At 43.9% G+C, this 22,702-nt stretch overlaps 1 protein-coding gene and 1 long non-coding RNA gene across 6 annotated transcripts in view; one reads left to right on the top strand and one right to left on the bottom strand.

Annotated features, from left to right (window-relative positions):
• Nucleotides 1–10,967: 10,967 nt before the first annotated feature.
• Nucleotides 10,968–16,115, bottom strand: LOC140521652 (uncharacterized). Its single transcript, XR_011973014.1, has 2 exons — nt 15,480–16,115; nt 10,968–14,695 (listed from the first exon to the last, which is right to left on the bottom strand). It is a non-coding gene; the product is annotated as an uncharacterized lncRNA (long non-coding RNA).
• Nucleotides 16,116–16,208: 93 nt separating this feature from the next.
• Nucleotides 16,209–22,702, top strand: part of LOC140521641 (uncharacterized) — a 36,743-nt gene continuing 30,249 nt past the window's right edge. The window contains exons 1-2 of one of the 5 annotated variants that reach the window (XM_072636879.1): nt 16,209–16,419; nt 17,262–17,351. In XM_072636879.1, the coding sequence (XP_072492980.1) occupies nt 16,270–16,419; nt 17,262–17,351 (240 nt within the window). In that variant the 5' untranslated portion in view covers nt 16,209–16,269. The other 4 variants (XM_072636880.1, XM_072636881.1, XM_072636883.1 and 1 more) reach the window with 4 other exon arrangements.

The raw sequence follows: 22,702 nt of genomic DNA on the forward strand, positions 1-22,702 counted from the left end.
AGCTCACCCCACTGATTGATTGTCTTTGTAGAATAAGTGATACCATTTGGATTGCAGTCATCTCAAGTGGCATAGGCATGCTCAAGACCATGCATGGATGTAGACTGTCCTTGTTCTCAGTGAGTTTACATTGCTGTAGGAGGTGACAACACATAAAGGGGAGTGATGGTTTGTGAAGGATATTTTGCTTTGTAAGTGTACAGGGATGGTGAATGTATCCAAAGAAGCATTGCTTGAGACATTCCCAATAGGGAAGGCAATATTGATTTAATTTCTTGATTCCTTATTTGATTTCCAGGATTGAAAAGTGGAAAATACTTGGAGGGCAGTACAGAGGGTGTGTGGTAGCAGTAAAGCACTTGCCAAAGAGGTGCTTGGGGAGTAAATAAAGACCAGAACCTACATACCCAATATAGTGGACCGCAAGAAGCTCTGTTCAGTCTAAACAGGGCAGATTTTCTGCAGATGAAAGGGGGGACTCATCCAGGATATTTTTTAAAATAAATATAGTTTTTAGCATTTGTTGTTTTCTTTATTTTGAGTTCCAAATTTTATCTCTCCCTTCCTCCCCTCACTGAGATGAAAAGCAATGTAACATAGGCTATACATGTGAAATAATGTAAAACATTTCTATATTAGACATTTTATGCAAGAAGATGAGAGAGAGAGACAGAAAGAGAGGAAGAAAGTGAAAAAATAGTATGTTTTTCAGGGAGAGCATTCCTGATCTTGGATAAAGTAGGGGGAGGCAGAGCCAAGATGGCAGAGTAGAAAGACACACATATACTAGCTCTTCCCCCACAGCCCATAAAATACCTGGGAAGAGAGACTCTCAACAAATTCTAGAGCAGCAGAAGTCACAGAACAACAGAGTGGAGGAGATTTCCAGCCCAGGGTGACCAGAAAGGCTGACAGGAAACATCTGTCACACCAGACATGGAGTGGAACCTAGTCCATTCTTGGTTGCTCTAAGGCTTTGGGAGGAGGACAACAGCAGGCCTCGGAGGCAGAATCCCCAGTCATAGTATCAGCAGTTAGCAGATCCCTCAACCCACAGGTGCCAAAGGTCAGTGATAGGGTTTTTTCAGCTGGCCGAGAAGGGAGAAAGGCTTTCCCATAGCTCTGGCCTCAGTTGGCAGCCACAGAGGCCACATCTGGCAGGAGGCAGCAGATTCCACAGCAACCCACATCCATTGCTGGATCGTAAAACCCCTGGGGGCACTGAGCAGATGATTCTTACCTCAGCCCTGTGTAGCGGCCCTGCCCCCACCTAATACTCCTGGGGGATATGAGCAGCTGATCTTTATCTCACACTGAATGGCAGCCCTGCCCCTACAGCTTATCTGAAGCTCAGCCCCCAGTGTTGGCTTGGTGGAACTGGAGGTGAGGTGGTTGTGAAGAGGAAACTGTACTAAGATTCTGGGCACAAAAATTTCTTCTTCCTCCCAGATCAGTGTACATGCTTGATTATGCCACCTAGGAGGAACTGAGATCTTACAGATCCACAGAGTATACCCTATTCTTGACAATGGATCCAAAAGTCAAGCAACTGGTTGGGAAAAAGCCCAAAAAACAGAAAAAAATGAGGTGATAGAAGGTTTCTTTCTTGGTGAAGAGATATCTTCTCCCATCCTTTCTGATGAGGAAGAACAATGCCTACCATCAAGGAAAGACATAAAAGTCAAGGCTTCTGTATCCCAAACACCCAAAATAAATATGCAATGGTCTCAGACCATGGAAGAGCTCATAAAGGATTTTGAAAATCAATAAAGAGAGGTGGAAGAAAAATTGGGAAGAGAAATGAGAGAGAGGCCAAAAAATCTTGAAAAGTGGGTCAGCTTTCTAAAGGAGACAGAAAAAAATGCTGAAGAAAATAACACCTTTAAAAATAGGCTAACTCAATTGGTAAAAGAGGTTCAAAAAGCCAATGAGGAGAAGAATGCTTTCAAAAGCAGAATTAGCCAAATGGAAAAGAAGGTTCAAAAGCTCACTGAAGAAAATAGTTCTTTCAAAATTAGAATGGAACAGGTGGAGGCTAATGAATTTATGAGAAACCAAGAAATCACAAAACAAAACCAAAAGAATGAAAAAATGGAAGATATTGTGAAATATCTCATTGGAAAAACAACTGACCTGGAAAATAGATCCAGGAGAAACAATTTAAAAATTATGGGACTACCTGAAAGCCATGACCAAAAAATGAGTGTAGACATCATCTTTCATGAAATTATCGAGGAAAACTGCCCCAATATTCTAGAACCAGGGGGTAAAATAAATATTGAAAGAATACACCAATCATCTCCTGAAAGAGAGCCAAAAAAGAAACTCCTAGGAACAATATAGCCAAATTCCAGAATTCCCAGGTCAAGGAGAAAATATTGCAAGCAGCTAGAAAGAATCAATTTGATTATTGTGGAAATACAATCTGGATAACACAAGATCTAGCAGTTTCTACATTAAGGGATCAAAGGGTGTGGAATATGATATTCCAGAAGGCAAAGGAGCTAGGACTAAAACCAAGAATCACCTACCCAGCAAAACTGAGTATAATACTTCAGGGGAAAAAATGGTCTTTCAATGAAATAGAAGACTTTGAAGCATTCTTGATGAAAAGACCAGAGCTGAAAAGAAAATTTGACTTTCAAACACAAGAATCAAGAGAAGCATGAAAAGGTAAACAGGAAAGAAAGATCATAAGGGACTTACTAAAGTTGCTGTTTACATTCCTACATGGAAAGACAATATTTGTAACTCTTGAAACTTTTTTCAGTATCTGGGTAATTGGTGGGATTACACACATACACACACACACACACACACACACACACACACATACACACACTTACACACACACGCATACACACACAGACAGAGAGCACAGGGTGAGTCAAATATGATGGGATCATATCTAAAAAAATGAAATTAAGGGATGAGAGAAGAATATATTGGGAGGAGAAAGGGAGAAGTGGAATGGGGCAAATTATCTCTCATAAAAGAGTCAATTAAATGACTTTTCAGTGGAGGGAAAAAGGGGGGAGGTGAGAGAGAAAACATGAAGCTTACTCTCATCACATTCGACTCAAGGAAGGAATAAAATGCACGCTCATTTTGCTATGAAAATCTATCTTACAATACAGAAAAGTGGGGGAGAAGGGGATAAGCAGGGTGGGGGGAATGATGAAAGGGAGGGCATTGGGAGGAGGGAGCAATTAGAAGTCAACACTCTTGGGGAGGGACAAGGTCAAAAGAGAGAATAGAAGAAATGGGGGGCAGGATAGGATGGAGGGAAATATAGTTAGTCTTACACAACATGATTATTATGGAAGTCACTTGTAAAACTATACAGATATGGTTCATATTGAATTGCTTGCCTTCCCAATGGGGATGGGTAGGGAGGGAGGAAGGAAGAGAAGTTGGAACTCAAAGTTTTAGGAACAACTGTTGAGTATTGTTCTTGCACACAGCTAGGAAATAAGAAATACAGGTAATGGCGTATAGAAATTTATCTTGCCCTACGGGACAAAAGAGAAGATGGGGATAAGGGAAGGAAAGGATGTTAGAAGGGAGGGCAGATTGGTGATGGGGTAATTAGAATGCTCGAAGTTTTGGGGTGGGGGAGGAGAGAGATGGGGAGAAAATTTGGAACTCAAAATTTTGTGGAAATGAATATTGAAAACAAATAAATAAATTAAAATTAAAAAAAGATAAAGTAGAGCAAAAATAGACCTAATAAAGAGAGATAAGGAAGGAAACTACATCTTGCTAAAATGTGCCTTAGACAATGAAGCAACCAACTTAAAAGTGCAAGGAATAGTCTACCTGTCATATCTATGGGAAGGGAAAGCATGACCTGTTGAGGGCAAGGATGGAGTGTGATATCAAGTCCAGGCCAGAACTTAGGGTTCTTCCATTTCACCTTCACTTTTTTCCAATCAGTGAACTGTGTTTTGCCTTTTTAAAACTGTTTTTGAGCTGGCTAAGCCCTTCTCTATCTGGTGTCAGAAAATTTATGGTATACTACACCATGTCAACTCTTCTCCTTATTCTTTTGCCTTCTTCTCCCCCTTTCTTTTGTTTTTGGAGGAGAGTTTTTATGTCATGATTGAGACATTCTACAATGGCCTAACCAGTAGGATTATATGGGATGCTAGTTCTATGCTATTTTCTGTAAGACAAACAGAACTTAGTAAATGCTTAACTAGTATAAGCTGGGCCATTGTCTGTTTCTATGATTTGTGGAATACCTAGAGTTGCAAAACACCTAAACAGATGATCTATAACAAATTTTGTTGATCCTCTGGTTAGTGGGGTGGCAATAGTATAACCTGAATATGCATCTATAGTCACATGAAGGCATTTATTCCTTCCAAATTCTGGGATGTGTGTGATGTCCATTTGCCATATTTCAAGAGGAAGAAGTAAAAAGGGAAATACACAGTTATCAGGAAAGTTTGAATGTTCCATATTTCACTGAATGTTCATCTTGCTATCTGCTTCTTGTTTATGGGTGATTTCATCCCACTGACATTTGTACCTATGATAACTGGGTATTACCCTGCATCCTATTTTCCCCTTGTTTACTCTCTCTCTCTCTCTCTCTCTCTCTCTCTCTCTCTCTCTCTCTCTCTCACTCTCTCTCTCTCTCTCTCTCTCTCTCACTCTCTCTCTCTCTCTCTCTCTCTCTCTCACTCACCTTTCGCTGTCCCTCCTCACTTTTATTTCTGATTATCACTTCTTCCAATCCGCCCTCCATTCTACTAATCCCTCCCCTGCTCCTTTTCTTTTATCCCTGTCCCTTTTTACTTCTTCATAGGGCAAGGTAGATTTCTATATCCAGCTGAGTGTGCAGGTTGTTCCCTCCTTGAGCCAATTCAAGGTTCAAGCATTGCCCATCATTCCCCCTCCCTTCATATTCCCCTCCACTGTAATAGCTCTTTATGTGAAATAATTTATCCCATTCTATTTCCCCCTTTCCTCTTCTCTAAGTTCAATTTTCTTTCTTACTTACTATCATTCCAACATACTCATCTCACAACCACATCATCTATCTATCTACAGAAGGAGTATATCTGTCTATAGAAGGAGTATACTCTTTCTAGTTGCCATTATAAAGTTCTTAAGAGTTACAAATATCACCTTGCCATGTAGGAAAGCAAACATTTAACCTTGTTGATGCTATTATGTTTTCTCTTATATTTTTTCTTGAGTCTTGTATTTAAAGATCAAATGTTTTATTTAACTCTGGTCTTTTCATTAGGAATGCTTGAAAGTCCTCTTTTTCACTAAATTTGCATTTCCCTCCCCCTCGAAGGATTATGTTCAGTTTTTCTGGGTAGGTGATTCTTGGTTGAAATCCTAACTCCTTTTTGCCTTTCAGAATATATTCCAAGCCCTCCAGTTTTTTTTAATGTAGAAGCTGCTAAATCCTGTATAATCCTGATTGTGACTCACTGGTGAGTGAATGACCCTGCAGGTAATATCCCCTAGAGACCCTAAGTGGAAAAGGAACCTGGAAGACTGAGTCAGCACAAATTCTTCCATGGAGACTGAGAATAGTTCATTGAACATGCAGGCACATACATGAAGCAAAACAACCTCTAAAGTACTTTAGCATTTGATCTGGATGAATCATCATTCTTACATCATCTGGAGCAACAGTATGTCACAGGGAGAAGCCAAGTCACATGAAGGCATTTATTCCTTCCAAATTCTGGGATGTGTGTGATGTCCATTTGCCATATTTCAAGAGGAAGAAGTAAAAAGGGAAATACACAGTTATCAGGAAAGTTTGAATGTTCCATATTTCACTGAATGTTCATCTTGCTATCTGCTTCTTGTTTATGGGTGATTTCATCCCACTGACATTTGTACCTATGATACCTTTCATACTGTCCAGAGTCATCCCTTTCAAGAAGACTCAGGATCAGTTGTCAGAAGGCACATTTTATTTGGAGCCCAATATTCTCTCCTTGGTGACACAGTACAACCTGGGGCTCAGGCACAGGAACATTGAGAGCATCATTTTGTACCTGAGGCAGTCTTATAGTGGAGAAAGTGCTGCATTCAAACGTGTGTCCTTGGGAAAATCACTCAGACCTCCCTGGGCCCCTTTTTCTGTACAATGAAAACATTGGACAAATTGACCTTCTGGTAGTCCTCCCCACTACTAGTGCCTTCCCTCTAAAATTACTTTCTATTTAAACTCTATATAACTTGTATGCAGGTAACCAGTTGCATGTTATCTGCCTCTTTAAAATGTGAATTCCTTGAGGGCAAGGGCTGTATCTCTGCCTCTCTTCTGGTGCTCAGCATAGTATCTGGCACACAGGAGGTGCTTAATAAATGCTTGATGAATGACTGACAGTATCTCAGGGTCCTTCCAGCTCTAAATCTAGTATCCTAGGAACTGCCATGTTTTGTTCGGCCTCCATTTCCAAGGAAATGCCCATTTAGAATTGTTCTGAGGAGTAGAGTCCTGCTAAGAGAAGAGGTGGAGCCTCGGGGAGGCATCACTGGGTTGTAGAATCTGAAGCAGTCTCTGGTCCATGTTTAACTAGACCTGTTTCACTTACCTGGACATGCCTGCTGGGTGATCTTGAGTCCTCTTTGACTCCTCATTTATTATTGATATCACTTATTGTCTATGGTATCTTTTAGCAAGATTTAGTTTTCTTCTTTATCTCTTTTAATTGAATTTATTTTTGCTTTTGCTTTCTCTGGTTTCTTTTTTTTTTTTTTACTTCAGTTGAAGCATACTAGATTATGCTCCAGCCCCTTGCCTTTACTCTTTGTGTGTCTCTGTGCTTCAGATGTGTTTTTTGTAAATAACATATTCTAGGATTCTGGTTTTTCATCCTCTGCTATTTACCTTCATTTTATGTGAGGGTTCATTCCATTCAAATTCACAATTATGATTACTATATATTTCCCTACATCCTATTTTTCCTCATTTATACTTTTCTCTCTTCTTCCACCCTATCCCTCTTCACCAGTTTTGCTTCTGATCACCACCTCCCTCAATCTGTCCTACCTTCTATGAGCCCCCTTTTTCTTTCCCCTTTCCCTTCCGATTTCTGCCCTCCTTCTTCCCTATCATCACCCCTCTTGCCCTTTTCTTTCTCCTTTCCCCTCCTACTTCCCTATAGGGTAAGGTAAATTTCTATACCCAACTGAATATGTATGTTATTGCCTCTTTGAGCCAAATCTAATGAGAGGAAGCTTCAAACAGAGCTCATTCCCTTCCTTCTTTAACTCTGCTGTAATAAGTCCTTTGTGCCTCTTCATGTGATGTAAATTACCCTATTCTGCCTCTCCCTTTCCTCTTCTCCCAGTACAATCTTTTTTCTCCACCCCTTAATCTTTTATATGATGATATCAAAGTCAACTTTTACCCATATCCTCCGTCTACATATACTCCTTCTAACTATTTTAGATTTCTCAAGATTTACAATTATCTACTTTCCATGTAGGGAAAAAGTTTGGATAAAAACATGTTTTTTCTTCCCTGTTTACCTTTCATGTTTTGCTTCATTCTTGTATTTGAAGACTGAACTTTCTATTCACCTCTGATCTTTACATCAGGAAAGTTTGAAAGTTCCCTATTTCACTGAATGTCCATCTTGTTCACTGAAAGATTGTGTTCAATTTTACTTAGTAGTTGGTTCTTGGTTTTAATCCAAGATCCATTGCCTTCTGGAAGATCATGTTCCAAGCCCTCCAGTTCTTTAATGCTGAAGCTACTAAGTCCTGTGTAATCCTGATTGTGACGCCTTGATATTTGAATTGTTTCTTTCTGACTGCTTGCAATACTTTCTCCTTCACTTGATAATTCTGTAATTTGGCTACAGCATTCCTTGGAGTTTTCATTTTGGGATCTCTCTCAGTGGATCTTTCCTTTGCTGATCAGTGGATTCTTTCAATTACTATTCTGTCCTCTGGTTGTAGGATATCAGGGCAATTTTCCTTGATAATCATTTCTTGAAAGATGCTCTCTGGGCTCTTTTTTGTTATCATGGCCTTCAAAGTAGTCCAATAATTCTTAAATTATCTCTCCTGGATCTATTTTCCAGCTCAGTTGTTTTTCCAATGAGGCATTTTAATTTTCTATTTTTTCATTCTTTTGGTTTTGTGTGACTGATTCTTGATGTCTCATGGAGTCATTAACTTCCACCTGCCCAATTCTAATTTTTAAGGAATTATGTTCTTCAGTTAGCTCTTTTATCTCCTTTTCCATTTTGTCAATTCTATTTTTATGAATATAAATGTTGATAAATGTACCTGCCAAGAAAATCTCTATTATGTCATTGTGAACCAGATCAACAGTGAGATTGTCTCTATGTCCCTCAGAATCTTTTACACACACACACACACACACACACACACACACACACACACACATTCTAAATTCCTCCCATGGGAACAGCAGATTCAGAAGCTCAGTATGATCAGAGAAGAGACATCACAGCTTTCTCTGCTCTTTCTCTCAAACCTGGAACCTACAGTATCAAGAAGCACAGCAATTGAGCCTGAGACCCTATTTCCATGTGTCTGAGGGTGTGCTCTACAGAAGTCTCCCCCTGCAGTTACCTGTTTATAGCTGCTCTCATCACCTGGCCTAATGACTTAGGAATCAGCCATGCAAAGCAGTCCAGGAAGGATTGGAGGTTTGTGCTCAGAGGACTCACTCCAGTGATCTGACTCACTGGGTTTGCTCAAAGCACTGGTATATGCTGGAGCAGCCTGAGCCCTGAGTGTTGCCAATGCCTAAAGACCTCTGGCTCTACATATTTCCATGAGCCCTCAAAAATGTGTAGTAAAAGAAGCTTTGACATAGAGATTGACTAATGTAGCAGTAACTTAAGATTGACTAATATAGCTGTAATTCAATAATTTATCTACTGCTTATCTGAACCTTGCTGGGAGGTTCATCCATCCTATTACCTGTCCTGTCAGGAATGGCAGTGCCCAGCATATGAGGAAATGGCCCATAATCCAATCAAAACTTGGTCCTGCAGGTATTGCCTTTTGTGCTTTGTACTTGAGTAGGAATTTTGAATGTAATGAATTTTATTCAGCAGAGCAGAGTTTTTGATATGAGCCCTTATTTCCTTTGAAAGGAAACTTTGAGGAGTGGAACTTTAAGTCACTGGCTGCCATCTACTAATAATGAAAACCTACTGACCCCATTCAGAAAAGAGGAGAGTTGTGTGAGACCTAGAAGTTAGTAAGGAAGCCAGGCTACAGAAGCCACAAGAAGGAAGAATCTTCTGAACCAAATAAGGGAATTTCAAGATGATTTTGGCATTGAATCCAGAAAGTAGTTTTAAGGGAGAAACCCACCACACCAAAGAAAACTTAACGAGTCCCTGGTTTGTAGTATTTTGAGCATATTCCACCTTCAATCATGACAATCAGAGTGAAAGATTATTTTTTTTAGTATATTTCACTCGATTATTCCTTTAGAATCTGGTTTGGTAAGATGTAATTGATCCAGTCACATTGTTGACCCCACTCCTGACAAACTCTAGTTAGTATTCATTTGTATGTTACGTTAAATTGATGAGGGAGAGGGGTTAGATTGGGATTTGTATTTTATAGGGAAATCTCACATGAGAAGACTCTCTCTACCAATTCAGATCAGCATTTTCTCTGCAACTTACAGTCTTGGAGAGTTGTCTAGATCACTGACAGATTAAGGAACTTGACCAGCATCATACAGCATATGCCAAAGGCTTTGAAGCTTGATCTCTATTTAGTATGTCATAATGCCTTTCTGTATAAAAAATGTATAAAGAAAATGTATAATAGCCCTAGAGGTAATCTAGTTCAAATTCCTTATTCTACTAATGAGGAAACTGAGGTTAAAAGTGTTAAATAGCCCAAGATCATGTGACTGACCCCATAGCACCTAGAAAAAGCCTGACAATACAATCAATATTAAATATATGTATATGTACATATATATAAATATATATAGTTGATTGATTCGTGTATGAAGAATTTTAGCTTCTTATCTTCAAACAATAGATGTCTTGCATACCATTTTTCCCCACAAGTCTGGTTTACCAGCATACTCGTGAATGAAAGTTTAAAAAAAGAAAGACAGGAAGAAAGGAGGGAAGAAAGAGAGGGAGGAGGGCAGCTTAAATAGACTAAGACAGAGACAGAAATAATGGACAAAATTAGATTTTAAAAAGACAGGATAAAAGCAAAGTCATGTAACCAAAAACCAAAATTAGATTTTAAAAAGACAGGATAAAAGCACAGTCAGGTAACCAAAAACCAATTCATAAAAAGGGAATGAAACCAGAAGGACACTGGAAAAGACCAAAAGGTCAGAAGGAATTGTTAGCCCTGAAAAGACCAAAGTGTTCACAGAGGCTGTATACCAACTGTCAGCTCTGAAAAATAAATGACCAAAGAGCCAAAGAGGTTAGGGTCTCCAGGCAGCCTTGATAACATGATTGTGGCTAGACAAAGAATCAATAAGTGAGGTGTGACAGAGGTAAAGCATCGCAGCAACAGTGAGGTAAGGTTGTCTAGTGACAAAAAGTGCCTTCCTAATAGGGCTTCATGACCTGCTGTTGCTTGTCCAAGAGCAGGGACCATCAGTTCTGTGATTTAGCTGCAGCAAAGTTCATCCAGAGCATGAGCACAAAAGACTGTTGTTATGCCAAGCTCAGGGCACAACTTGTTTGCTGGGCCTCAGCTCTGCAAAATAAGATGTCTCCTAATGATAAGAAAAGAGAGGGTGTGGGGATCTCGGTGTGGGGATCCTGACAGACCAAAATTACTGATGACTTCCAGAAACAACAAACTGGATTGTAAAGGTGGAGTTCTACACACACATATGCATGCGCGCGCGCACACACACACAAGCACATCATTAACTAATTACAAAGTGGTAAGTGTATGATTGTTCACACTGCAGATATTCTAAACATTTAAACAAGATGGTTCACACCCTGTTTACTCTTTTGATGTCGTCTTTATTTGAATCTAGGAGGAGAGAGCTGATTGTCTGCCATAAAGCTCCCTCTGATCCTCAGGGCTTTAAGTGGTGGGGAGATTTCTGAAGTTGACTCATTTCAGTGGCAGTAAAGGGTTCCAAGTTCAGGTGTGCATTGAATGGGCAGACTCATGTGCCTGTACCTAAGGAGGGGAGGAGAGGGGGAAGGGAGAGTCACCCTTCCCCCTTCACAGACCATGTCATTGGAAAGACTTGCCCAGAAGATGTTGTATTTATATGGAAACAAAAAAATTGCTAAAGAGAAATGTAGAGACTTTCTTACATTTACCACCAACTGCTCTGCTTGGATTTGGTGCCAACATCGTTTACATTTTGCCTCCCTCAGAAAAGCTCATCAGCAAGAAACCCATCATCATCATTACTTCAACTTTGCTACTCACTCCTCAGGAGCTAGGTGCCCAGTGAATAGAGAGTTGGGCCTGGAATTAGGAAGACTTGAGTTCAAATCCCTGGGTCAGACAATTACTAGCTGTGGGACCCTTAGCAAATCACTTAATCTTGTTTGCCTCAGTTTCCTCATCTGTAAAATGAACTGTTAAAAACTACTCCAGTATCTTTGTATGAAACCCTTAATAGGGGCATGAAGAGTCAGACACCACTGAATCACAACTCCCTCAGTACCCATGGTTGCTTCTGCATCTCTGACACTAGGGTAGAATTGCCTCCCTTTATAGAAGGTCCAAAATGTCATCCATCTCTTCATCTGCCACCTTGTACCCTCAAGCACCTCCCCCATATGCCTTTTCAACTTCTTCCCAATTACATATGAAAACAATTTGGTAACATTTGTTTTTTGAAAGTTTTAAGTTCCTCCCTTCCTCTTTCCTTCCCCTCTCCCTTCCCTGAGATGTAAGCAAGGTATTTCTAGACCAGGGATGGGGAACCTGCAGCCTTAAGGGCACATGTGGCCTTCTAGGTCCTTAACCTTTTGCTGCCTTTTGACTGAATCTGTACAGAACAAGAGTTGTTCTGTAAAATTTGGATTCAGTCAAAAGACGGCCCTTAAGGACCTAGAAGACCACATGTGGCTTTAACGCCATGGATTTTGTTTTGTTTTTTGTCCTTTTTCCTTTCTTTTGAATTTGAGCTCAGCTCCCAGGGTGGAAGAAGAACTGTGCCAGGTTTCTTCTACTAGGGGCTGTAGGCCCTGGCTGTTTATCTGAGGTCCACAGAGTACCCTAGTCTCTGGTACTATGCTGAGGAAGTGGGTTGGGGGTTGGTTTGTGCTGCTAGAGGCCACAGGGGTCTGGCAGCTTAATTGGTGCCAAGCTGGGGTCCTAGTAATGGTATCTGGCCTGTGCTGAGGTCTGATGGGGTGTTTCTGTGTTTTTCCATGGCTACACTGAAGCATGTAGGTCAGGCCTCAGGAGGCTACCTGTTCCCCAGGGCTACGTTGAAGTATGGGAGGTGGTGCTGGTGAGTGGCTGCCTATTTGTTTAGACATCCATTGGGTTGTCATCTACCAGTTTGGCCAGGGCCACACTGAAGCATGTGATGGTCTTCAGAGCTGGAGTCTGCCTGTTCCCCTGGCTAAGCTAAGGTATGTGGGGGGGTCCTGATATTGGCACTAGTCTGTAATGGAAAGCAATCTGCCTCAGAGAAGAGACAGAGCAGGGAGAGCTGCTGTGGAGAATGATCCTGTACATTTGAAGTAGTCACAGTTCCCAGCCAAGTTGTAGATAAGCAAAGGGGAAAGTATGCTTGTTTGTGCTTGTGTGTGTGTGTGTGTGTGTGTGTGTGTGTGTGTTTGCATGCGCACACCTTTTGGGGGTGGAGGTGAGACATATTCAAATATAACCAAAAACCAAAACAAAAGCAAAGACTTAGCTGGGAAATGATCATTTCCAATAAGTACTCTTGGAAAGGCATCCCCTGTGCTATTACAGCAGAAGCTGCTCTCACTGCTGCCTTATTCTTTCTCCTTATAAGAAGGCTACAGATGAAAATGATGGGAATAACAGGGGTGATAACTAATCTTTATCCACCATTTCAATTCTGCTCAGCACTTTACAAATATTATCTCACTTGGTCCTCCTAAGAACCCCACGGGGTAGGTGCTATTATTATCTCCACTTTACAGAAGAGGAAACTAAGGCAGACAGAAGTTAAGTAACTTGTCCAAGGCCAGACAATTAGTGTCTCTGGCCCCATTTGAATTCAGGTCCTTGTGACCCCAGGTCCAGTGTTCTGGCCACCTCACTAAGCTGCTATCACAGGTTCATAGATTTAGAGTTGGAAGTGACCCCAGAGGTCCTGAAGTTCCTCCTTCTCATTTTACAGGTGAGGAATGAGGGGCTCGTGGAGTCTAAGTTCTTGCATGAAGCCACAGTGGTAGTGCCCATTGGAGGGTTCAAACTCGGGCTTACAACCTCGGTGTCCCCCTCAACCCTGACTCCTGATGCTTTAATCTGCAGTCAACTCTTGACATTTCTACCATTGTAAGGTCTTCCTTATGAGTTTTCTTCTCTCCTCCTGCCATCCTGGTCCCCACCCTCATCACCTCATCCCCAGACTATTGCAAAAGCCTTCTGATTGCTCTCCTTACCAGAAGCCTGTCCCTGATCCAGTCTATCCACCTCTCAGTTCTTTAATTGCTCCTCCGCTAGCTAAGGCCTGGTCCTCTCAGCTCCCTAGTCCTAGAGCTGACCTTCTGCTGATTACCTCCAGTGTGTCCTGCTTCTATCTTGTTTGTACAGAGCTGGGTGCCTGTCGTGGTCTCCCACTAACTGGGCTCCAGGAGAGCAGAGATTGATCTTCTCTTTCTTTATATCTGCATCACTTAGCACAGTGCCTGGCACAGGGAAACTGCTTAAAAATGCTTGGTGACACCCCCTGAGTAACAGTGAATGAATGAGAACATGGAGGGAAGGGTGGCTGTTGTTGTTCCATCGTTTCCATCCAGTCTGACTCCATGACGCCATGCAGGCTGTTCTTGGCACAGATGCTGGAGCGGTTTGCCACTTCCTTCTCCAGGTCACATGAGAGATGAAGAAATTGAGGCACAGAGGGTGAAGTACACGCCCAGGGTCACACAGCTAGTAAGTGTATTCCTGAATTCAGGCTGTGCCACCTTGCTCTCTGATGAAGGGTGTAAGTCAGGCTGTTTATCTCCCTCCTACACACCCCAACCCCCTGACTATCAGGATTACTTTCAGCTCTCTGTCCTGCCTTAGTTAGGAGAATGTAATGTGTGGATGATGTAGGGCCTGCAATGAGTGAGGGTTTTGGGAGGAAGCCAGTGGAGCTCAGTCCTGACAGGACAGCAGTCACTGCTCTGACCTGAGGTTTTGCAGAGGAGCAGCTGTGTCCCTGAACTAAGGCAGCCAGACCTCCTCTGGAGGCTTTTGTTCAGGGCTGGAGCAGTGTGAGAGGCCAACTGGAATGGTGTTGCCACTAATACAGTCCAGCACCTTCAGCCTCTACACTGCTGATTGTGAGAGTGTAGTCTGTCCTAGACCCACTGCTACTGAAGAGGGCAAGAAACCCAGAGTACAGGATGGTAGCAGCACAGATCAGGGGCTTGGGAGGCTGTCCTGGTAGCTGCTGGTAGCAGACTAAATTATTCCTAATATCCTGACCAGCTCTGAAAGACAGAGTAATTTTTTCTGCTGGAGATGCAAACTGTGGAAGCTGGAATCTGGGTCCTTGTCATTTGCTCTTTGGTGTCTGTAAGGAAAAGAAAAGCCAAAAGTTACCAAGAGTTAACCAGCTTTCACTCTACTGTGTTAGATAAACCACTTTTACTGACATAACTGGTACTGCACACTTTAATAAACAGGAATATTTTAAAAGCCCACAAATATATCCTGAGTTATCTAAGATGAAAACACAAGTGTGTTAACGATCTCATGGACCCTCTGTGTTCTCTCCTTCCTCACGTGGGAGCCACAGCAGCAGGAGGAGGCAGAGGGCTGATCCAGGGACACCATGTCCATGTTGTATTCTACCTGGGCAGGGCAGGGACAGGCCCACTGATGAGATCTCTGAGTAGAAGGGACAGGCCGTGGGTTGGGGAAAAGATGCAAAGCAGCTGGTACTCTGGGCTTGCAGCCCTGGAGCTTGGTTAGTATCTGGCGCTAATGGCACAGTCACTTACTCTCCACATCCTCATCTGAAGAGGGAGGCACATTCAGGCTCAGAGCTATTTGTCTCCCCTGATTATCCAGGGGATGGAACTGCCTCATTGTCTGCTGAGACTCAGGGAGTGATAGCTAGAAATGCTATAGAAGAGGGGAGCAAACATCCCTTTGGTCTCCCATCCATCCCTTCCTGATCCAGCCTCTCCTCCAGCCACACTGGCCTATCCATTTTCTTAAAGATGCCTCAGCCCTCCCTCCGTCCAGTCAAAGTCAGCTGCAGGTCATGTCCTCGTTTCCCTGGGGTCAGGGTCCTCTGAGAACGAAGGACACCCAGCTAAGGAGCCTCAAACTCCCACTCCCGTTTTACTCACCTCCACAGATCAGCCTCACGTTTTCTCAGAAATCCTTCTAGGAAAGGCAGACAACGTCCCTGGAAGTGGACGCTTTAGGAAAACCTGACCAAGTCAGCAAACCCCTGGCAGGTCCTTCCCTCTGTAAGTCCTGCGCCCGGCTCTAAGGAGGGTCTGCCCTTTCAGCGTCGGAGGCACAGGAGAGAACCCGCTTGGGACCGGTACCGACGGTCCAAGGGCTTCCCCCGTCCTTCACCATCTCCCACCATCTCAGACGTCCCGGTCACTTCCTCCAATACCGAGGGAGAGAGCAGGGCAGCTGCCGGGGCAGGGCATCGGCCCGGAGGGAGGCAGAGCCGGGCAGAGTCCTCCCCGGCCCGGACAGCGGGGGATGGGAGACCGAGGCAGCGCCCCTGCGGCCATTGGAGGCTGGGGAAGAACGGAGGGAGAAGGGATCGGGCTGGGAGCTGGTCCAGGCAGCGGAGAGACCCAGGCACGGTCCCTTCGCCCTAGCTTCTGCCTTTATAAAATGGGGGCCCCAGGGTTGTGGTAGGACCCCACGAGACAGTCACCGTAAAGTGCCCAACAGAGCCGGACCGGACGCTCCAGGTACAGGCTGGCTCTTACTGTTATGTGGTGCACCTACCACGTGGCAGACATTCCTGAGGGAAGGGCCAGAGCAGAAGGGGCGGGGCTCCAAGAGGGGCGGGGCAAGCAGGGAGGCGGAACCACCTTCCAGGGGCGGGGGAGGGGCAGAAAAACCAGACATGCGCAGAAGTTTCGGTTTCCAGACTACAATTCCCAGAAGGGCATGCGCGCGTCGGAGAGTATTTTCCCAGTCCAGGGCCAGGAGGACGGGAATTCCGGATACCAGGGTCACTTCCGTCTCACTTTCTCTCCCCTTCTTCGAAGCTTGCTTGGGCGCATTTCTCTCCTCAGTCCTAAGCGGAAGCTTGGGGAGGTGAGAGGGGGAGGGGCGCCCCACGTGCGTGGGCGGAGCTGGAGGAGGCGCGGCGGTCGGATCTGGGGGCTGGGTTCTAATGCCCTGGCATTGCCTGACCCTGTGCCCAGGGTCCGAGGGCAGGTGCTCCCTGTGTGGTGCGGCCTTCCCTATGGCCACATGTCCCGGAAGCCCTCCCGGATGCTGCCCAGGGTCCGTGCCCCCTGCTGAGAGGGTCACGCGTCTGCTCTCCCCTTTTGTCCCTAGAGATATTGCCCCCACCACTTGAGAACGATTTTTTCCTTCTTCCGCCCCCCCGCCCCCTCCCCCGATGAGGTTTGGGGGTGCTTGACCTCACCCGAAATGGCCACAGACGGGGCCTACCCAATAGAATTCAACTTCAGGTTTCTTGCAGCCAAAGAAACCCCAGGCTTCTGAACGATCCGCCCATGGGGTGGAGTCCTCAGGAGCCCGAGCCGTGGGGCTGGGGAGCTGGACGGAGTCTGGGGTGACTGGAGGAGGCCGCGGGTGGACCTCGTGGGCGTGGGCGGTGGACCGGGCTGAGTAGTGGTCAGAGGCCTGGAGCCAGAGTGGGCTGATGGGATCGGGGTGGGCTCCCCTGGGGTGGAGACAGTGGAGGGCAGGCTCGGTTACTGGTAACAGAACTGGGCTAAGGGGGGGCTTGTAGCCTCAGGCCAATGCCAGATGGGGTGGGGAGATGCCAGGCCCTTCTGGGGGCTCCCCGAGCCTGCGTCATCCTGTCACCCCAGCCCCCAGCACCGCTTGCCCCCTGACACCCCCTCTCCCAGGGCGCTGCCCCCCGGTGGCGCCCCTCCTCCTCACGGTTCTCCTTCCCCCCCCAGCCCTGCCTGCTGTGTCCTGTGCCCTGCCCTGGTTGGGGGGCGCCTGGAGGAAGAGGGATGGCTGCTGTGCTGAGAGCTGGGCCTGGAAGGGTGAGTGCCACGAGCTGCTTTCCTGACAGTCTCAGGCCAGAGACCCTGGCATATGGTTGTCTCCTGTGCCACAACCATAGAAATTATGGGCATCAGAGAGTCGTGTATTCAGAGCTAAATGGTACCACAGACACCAGTTTATCATCCCCCCAAAAAGACCTTGCATTTGATGCCTTTTGAGAGGTTCAGGGATTTCCCTCCCTCTCTCCCGAGGAATGAAATACTGGACAGAGGGGTCTGAGGTGAATTTGGGGACTCAGACCAGTCTGTAAGTCAAGTTGGCAAAAAGGTTGGTTGTCATGCCATGACAGCAGGCAGAACTCCTTAAAGAACTTGCAACTTAACTGGAATGATGCTGAAGCTTCTATAGGAAAAGTAGGGAATTATCTGGCAGATTTGGGTCTGTTATGTCTGTAGCAAGATAGTTTTGAGAGGTGATATCTATAGCTTGACCTCTGGATTGAATATGATAACTTTGGGAATCAATATATGATAGTTCTGTGGTGACAAAGATGGTCCTCTTTTTGGGAGAGAGTTTATTCAGAGGTTCATTTGTTTTTGTGATGGGTAAAGATGCTTTGTTTTACTGGGGTCTGCTGATGAGTTATTGCTAGGCAAAGTGTGCTTGGGCTGGGGAGAAAACTGTCAGGGATGGTGTTTGGAGGTTGAATATGGCACTGTATACAATCAGTTATTTGACATTTGATGCAGACAACGTGTCACCAGCAGTGAAATACCAAATGAATCCAAAAGTACAAAAGCAGACAGTGATGGCAAAACAACTCATTCAATCTAAAGGTAGAGTGATGTGGAAGGATGAGGAAGGAAAGTCGCAGGGCCGCGACAGGGTGATGGCAAGGGCCCCATTTTTTCTTTGTATTTCCACAGATGATGGAGAACGTTGGATGCCTGAGAGGTCTACAAGAATTGTGCTTGAATGGGACCCAGAGACTGCAAAAGAGGAGAAAATCTAGGAAAGTCCAGAGGCAGCTCCACCTGCAGGGACCACGTGACCAGCAGGCGGCCCTAAAAATCCTCGCCCTATTAGCTGCTCTGACATTGCAGGCAGCTGAGGGGCACCCTACAGCACAACAGGAAAGATGGGCCTACATTCCTGAAACACCATGGGTGAGAGTGGTCACATGGGGGGAGAGGATCCCAGAACCTGTCCTTCAGAACAATATTACGCAATTAATCAATCAGGAATTTAACTTTACAACTCCTGCACCTAATCAAAAAGCCAAGGCGAATTTGCAGTTTAACTTCACGGGCCTAGCTGGTCAACCTCCAATATGTATAACGAAAAACAGGCTAAGAGACAATTCAACTTGTGTCCGTATTGTTCAGGTTCAATATCGTATCCACTACGGTATATATGCCAGCACAGGGTATTGGGTTCATTTAGAGACATGGGGACTGAAAGCAGAACCATGGACAAATTCAGTAGTCCGAATGATGCGCCGAGAAAAGTGCTCAGTGAGCCCCCACCTTCCTGGGTACCACCTTCCACCTCCATCCTTCATCAGCTGCGACACTGCCAGTGGACAGTTCATTAAGATCCATAACCTCACACTACAATCGTGGCACAATGTGACATATGACAATGAGACTTATATTCAGGGATTTCCATCTCCAAATTGGGTCACGCAATATGGGAAAACCACCCCGGGGCTGTGGAAGATTGTTTTAGCCATTGGGGGAAAAAGCAATCTTACTTACGAGGACCGCACAAGTCACTACCTTCCACCCGGAAGACGGACCTATGCGGGGAGGGTCTGTTTAGGGAATCAGTATGCATTCATGTGGGGAAGGAGTAATGTCACCTATAATGATTCTATTGGCTTGTATAATATCACTTGTAACAATTGTTCGGTTGCCGAATGCATCGGGGAAGAAACACAAAGTGATGTTTTTATCATAACACGACCACGTCTAGCACTGACTCCAGATGAGACAAATGGATGGTACGCTTCACGCACGGACCAAATCTTCAAAGGAAGAGAGGCAAGAATTTAGGCATTGCTCCCAGCACCTAGGGTTAAAAGAGGTAATAGCTGTGTTATTTTAGGTGTAAGTCTATTAGTGTCAATTATTACTTCTGCAGTTTATCTTGCTGTGTCTGTATCTACTGTACAAAATCAAATAGTGCATGCACATTTTATGGAGGATCTTGCTAGAAATGTGTCTGCAGATTTTCAGGAGCAGAGGAAGATAGATGAGAGATTCTATAAAGCCATCTAAGAACTTCAGGATGCCATTGTGGCATTGGGAGATGAGGTAGAAATAATTGAATTTCGTCAAAGGCTTGTGTGTGATTATGGGATTTCCTTTGTGTGTCAAAAGCTTTGTATAATTCCTCAGCATTCAATTGGAATAGACTTCACAATCATTTAAATGGGGTCATTGATGATCCCCAAATTGCATTGGATATTAAGGCATATATATATATGATACGGCCGATATTGATACCAATCCTGACCATACAGCTCAAAATATTGTTGAATTTTTCAAACATCTTTCTGTACCCAGTGTAGCTACTTATATGCTTATGATGTTTGCAGCAGCTGCTATGGCATTGCTCATATTGTTAGCTATTGCGCCTTTCATTCTAAGGTTGGTTGTTTGAGTGTTCAGTGAGTCTCTTGATGTGGTGCATCTTCAAACCTGGAAAGCCCACTATCAAAACAGAAAGGGGGAATTGTAAGGAATTTGTAGAGGACCACAGCAGTTTAAGGGAATAGGGATGGCCTAATAAGCCCTGTCGCTTAGACTCTTGAGCTAACTCAGCTGGTACGGCCCTCCAAGGCAGTACAACACCCTCACAGGCTTCCAAGCAAAGAGGGCATCCACTCTGAGCATATAAGGGAACTTCCAAGTGACCTTTAGAATTACTGGCTGAAAGAATATGAGCATAAGCTAGGCACGAGTATGGAATTAAGGCTGAACTTGCATATGTGGCCTGTACTGGCTATTAATAAATGGAGCTTCTACCATCTCTGTCTCCCGCCTCATCACTGCGCACCTGAGATTGAGATGTCCTGCAGGTCAGGACCCTCCCCACCAAACCGGCCAGTACAGATGATGGTTTTTAATCCATTCTGCTATCCATCTCTGTTTTATGGGAGAGTTCATCCCATTCACATTCACAGTTATGATTGCTATTTGTGTCTTTGCCTCCATTCCCTTTCCTTGGTTGTAGTCCCATCTCATTTGCCTTACAAAATATCGTATTCCAGTTCCTTTGATCTTTTAATGTAGAAACTGCAAGGTCTTGTGTGATCCTGACTATAGCTTCTTGATAGGTGAATTGTTTCTTTCTGGCTGCCTGTAGTATTTTCTCCTTCACGTTATAGTTCTGGAATTTGGCAAAGATATTCCTTGGTGTTTTTATTTTGGGGTCACTTTCAGGAGGTGAATGGTGGATTCTTTCGATGACTATTTTGCCCTCTGGATCTAGGACTTCCGGGCAATTTTCCTTGATATTTTTTGCATGATACTGTCCAGGCTCTTTTCTTCATCATGGCTTTCTGGTATACCAGTAATCCTTAGATTTTTCTCTCCTGGATCTGTTTTCTAGGTCAGTTGTTATCCAATTAGATATTTTAGATTTTCTTCTATCTTTTCATTCTTTAGATTCTGTTTGACTGATTCCTGATGTCTCATAGATTCATTAGCTTCTACTTGCCTGATTCTATTTTTTATCAAATTGTTTTCTTCAGTTAACTTTTGTGTCTCCTTTTCCATCTATCCAATTGTTCCTTTTAAGAAGTCATTTTCACCAGTTAGGTTTTATCCTTCCTTTTCCATTTGTCCAATTTTCCTTTTTAAGGGGCTGTTTAGTGAATTCTTTTTTCATATTTTTAAAATCATTGGCCAGTTTTTCTTCTGTTTCTCTAATTTGAGTTTTAAAGTCCTTCCAGAGCTCTTCCAAGAAGGGTCTTTGTACTTCTGACCAGTTCATATTCCCTTCTGAAGTTTCAGATGGGAGTACAGTCTTAATGCTGACCTCTTTGGTATTTGTGTTTTTGTCCTTGTCCCCATAGAAAGATTCTGTGGCCTTTTCTTTTCTTCTTTGATTCTTACTCATGATAATAACCCTTTTCCTGGCTTTTAAGGTAGAACTCTGCATCTGTGGCCTAGGGAGCTCAGTCCCACAGTTCTTGTGCCTACAACTTGAGGATTTGTGTGTTGTGGCCTCTGGTTCTTTCAGCTAGAAATTAAGTGCTGCAGGTTACCTGATACTGAGCTGGCTGGTGTTTGAAAGAAGAGACTGGTTAGGTCTTTTTGGGTTTTCTCTGCAGTTACCCTAGAGGTAACTCGTTAAGTGTGGGGGAGGGGTGGTCTGGACACTGGAGGCTCCTCTGCTGAGGTGGAGCATAGGCAAAGCTCAGCTTTCTGTGCTAGTGTCTTCCCAATTCCACTGGGGTGCTGAGGCACACCTGAGGTTCTGGTGTTGGCAGTTGCTGGCATTACCCTCTTGGGGTTCAGGATCTTCTCCCAGTTTGTTGAGGTGGGTCTGGGACAACTCTGATCCTGCACTGGTCCACTTTGGCCAAAGCAAGAGGAACCCTCCTTAGCGATCATTCTAGCCTCCTGAGCTGAGAGTCTTTTTACCCCTTCTGCTGCTCCCACTATTGCAGGGCTTTTCCAGGGGAGATAATCTCTGGGTTGGTCAAGGTCAGCAATGGGAGAGAGATAGCAGTTACCGAGCACTACTACTTATCCTTTTCAAGAAAACTCCATTTGTTCCTATGCTTTCTAGTGTTTTTAATAGGAATGGAAGCTGTATTTTGTTTAAAGGGTTTTCTGCATCTATTGAGATAATCATAATTTCTGTTAGTTATTGATGTGTTTACTTTGGGTGATAGCTTTCCTAATATTGAACCAGCCCTGCATCCGTGGTATAAATTCCACCTGATCATAGTATATAATCCTGGTGATAAATTGCTCTAATCTCTTTGCTAATATTTTATTTAAAATTTTTGCATCAGTATTCGTTAAATTGGTCTATAATGTTCCTTCTGTTTTGGCTTTTCCTGGTTTAGATGTCAGCACCATATTTGTGTCATAAAAATAATTTGATAGGACTCCTTTGCCTATTTTTCTAAATAGTTTATATAATATTGGAATTAGTTGTTTTTCACATTTTTGGTTGAATTCACTTGTAAATCCATCTGGCCCTGGAGAGTTTTTCTTAGGGAGTTCATTTATGGCTTGTTCAATATCTTTTTCTAAAATAAGTTTAAGTATTTTATTTCCTCTTCTGTTAATTTGGGCAGTTTATATTTTTGTAAATGTTCATCCATTTTACATAGATTGTCAGATTCATTGATTTACAGTTGGACCACACA

The sequence above is a fragment of the Notamacropus eugenii genome, chromosome 1 (assembly GCF_028372415.1).
Source record: "Notamacropus eugenii isolate mMacEug1 chromosome 1, mMacEug1.pri_v2, whole genome shotgun sequence".
NCBI lineage: Eukaryota > Metazoa > Chordata > Mammalia > Diprotodontia > Macropodidae > Notamacropus > Notamacropus eugenii.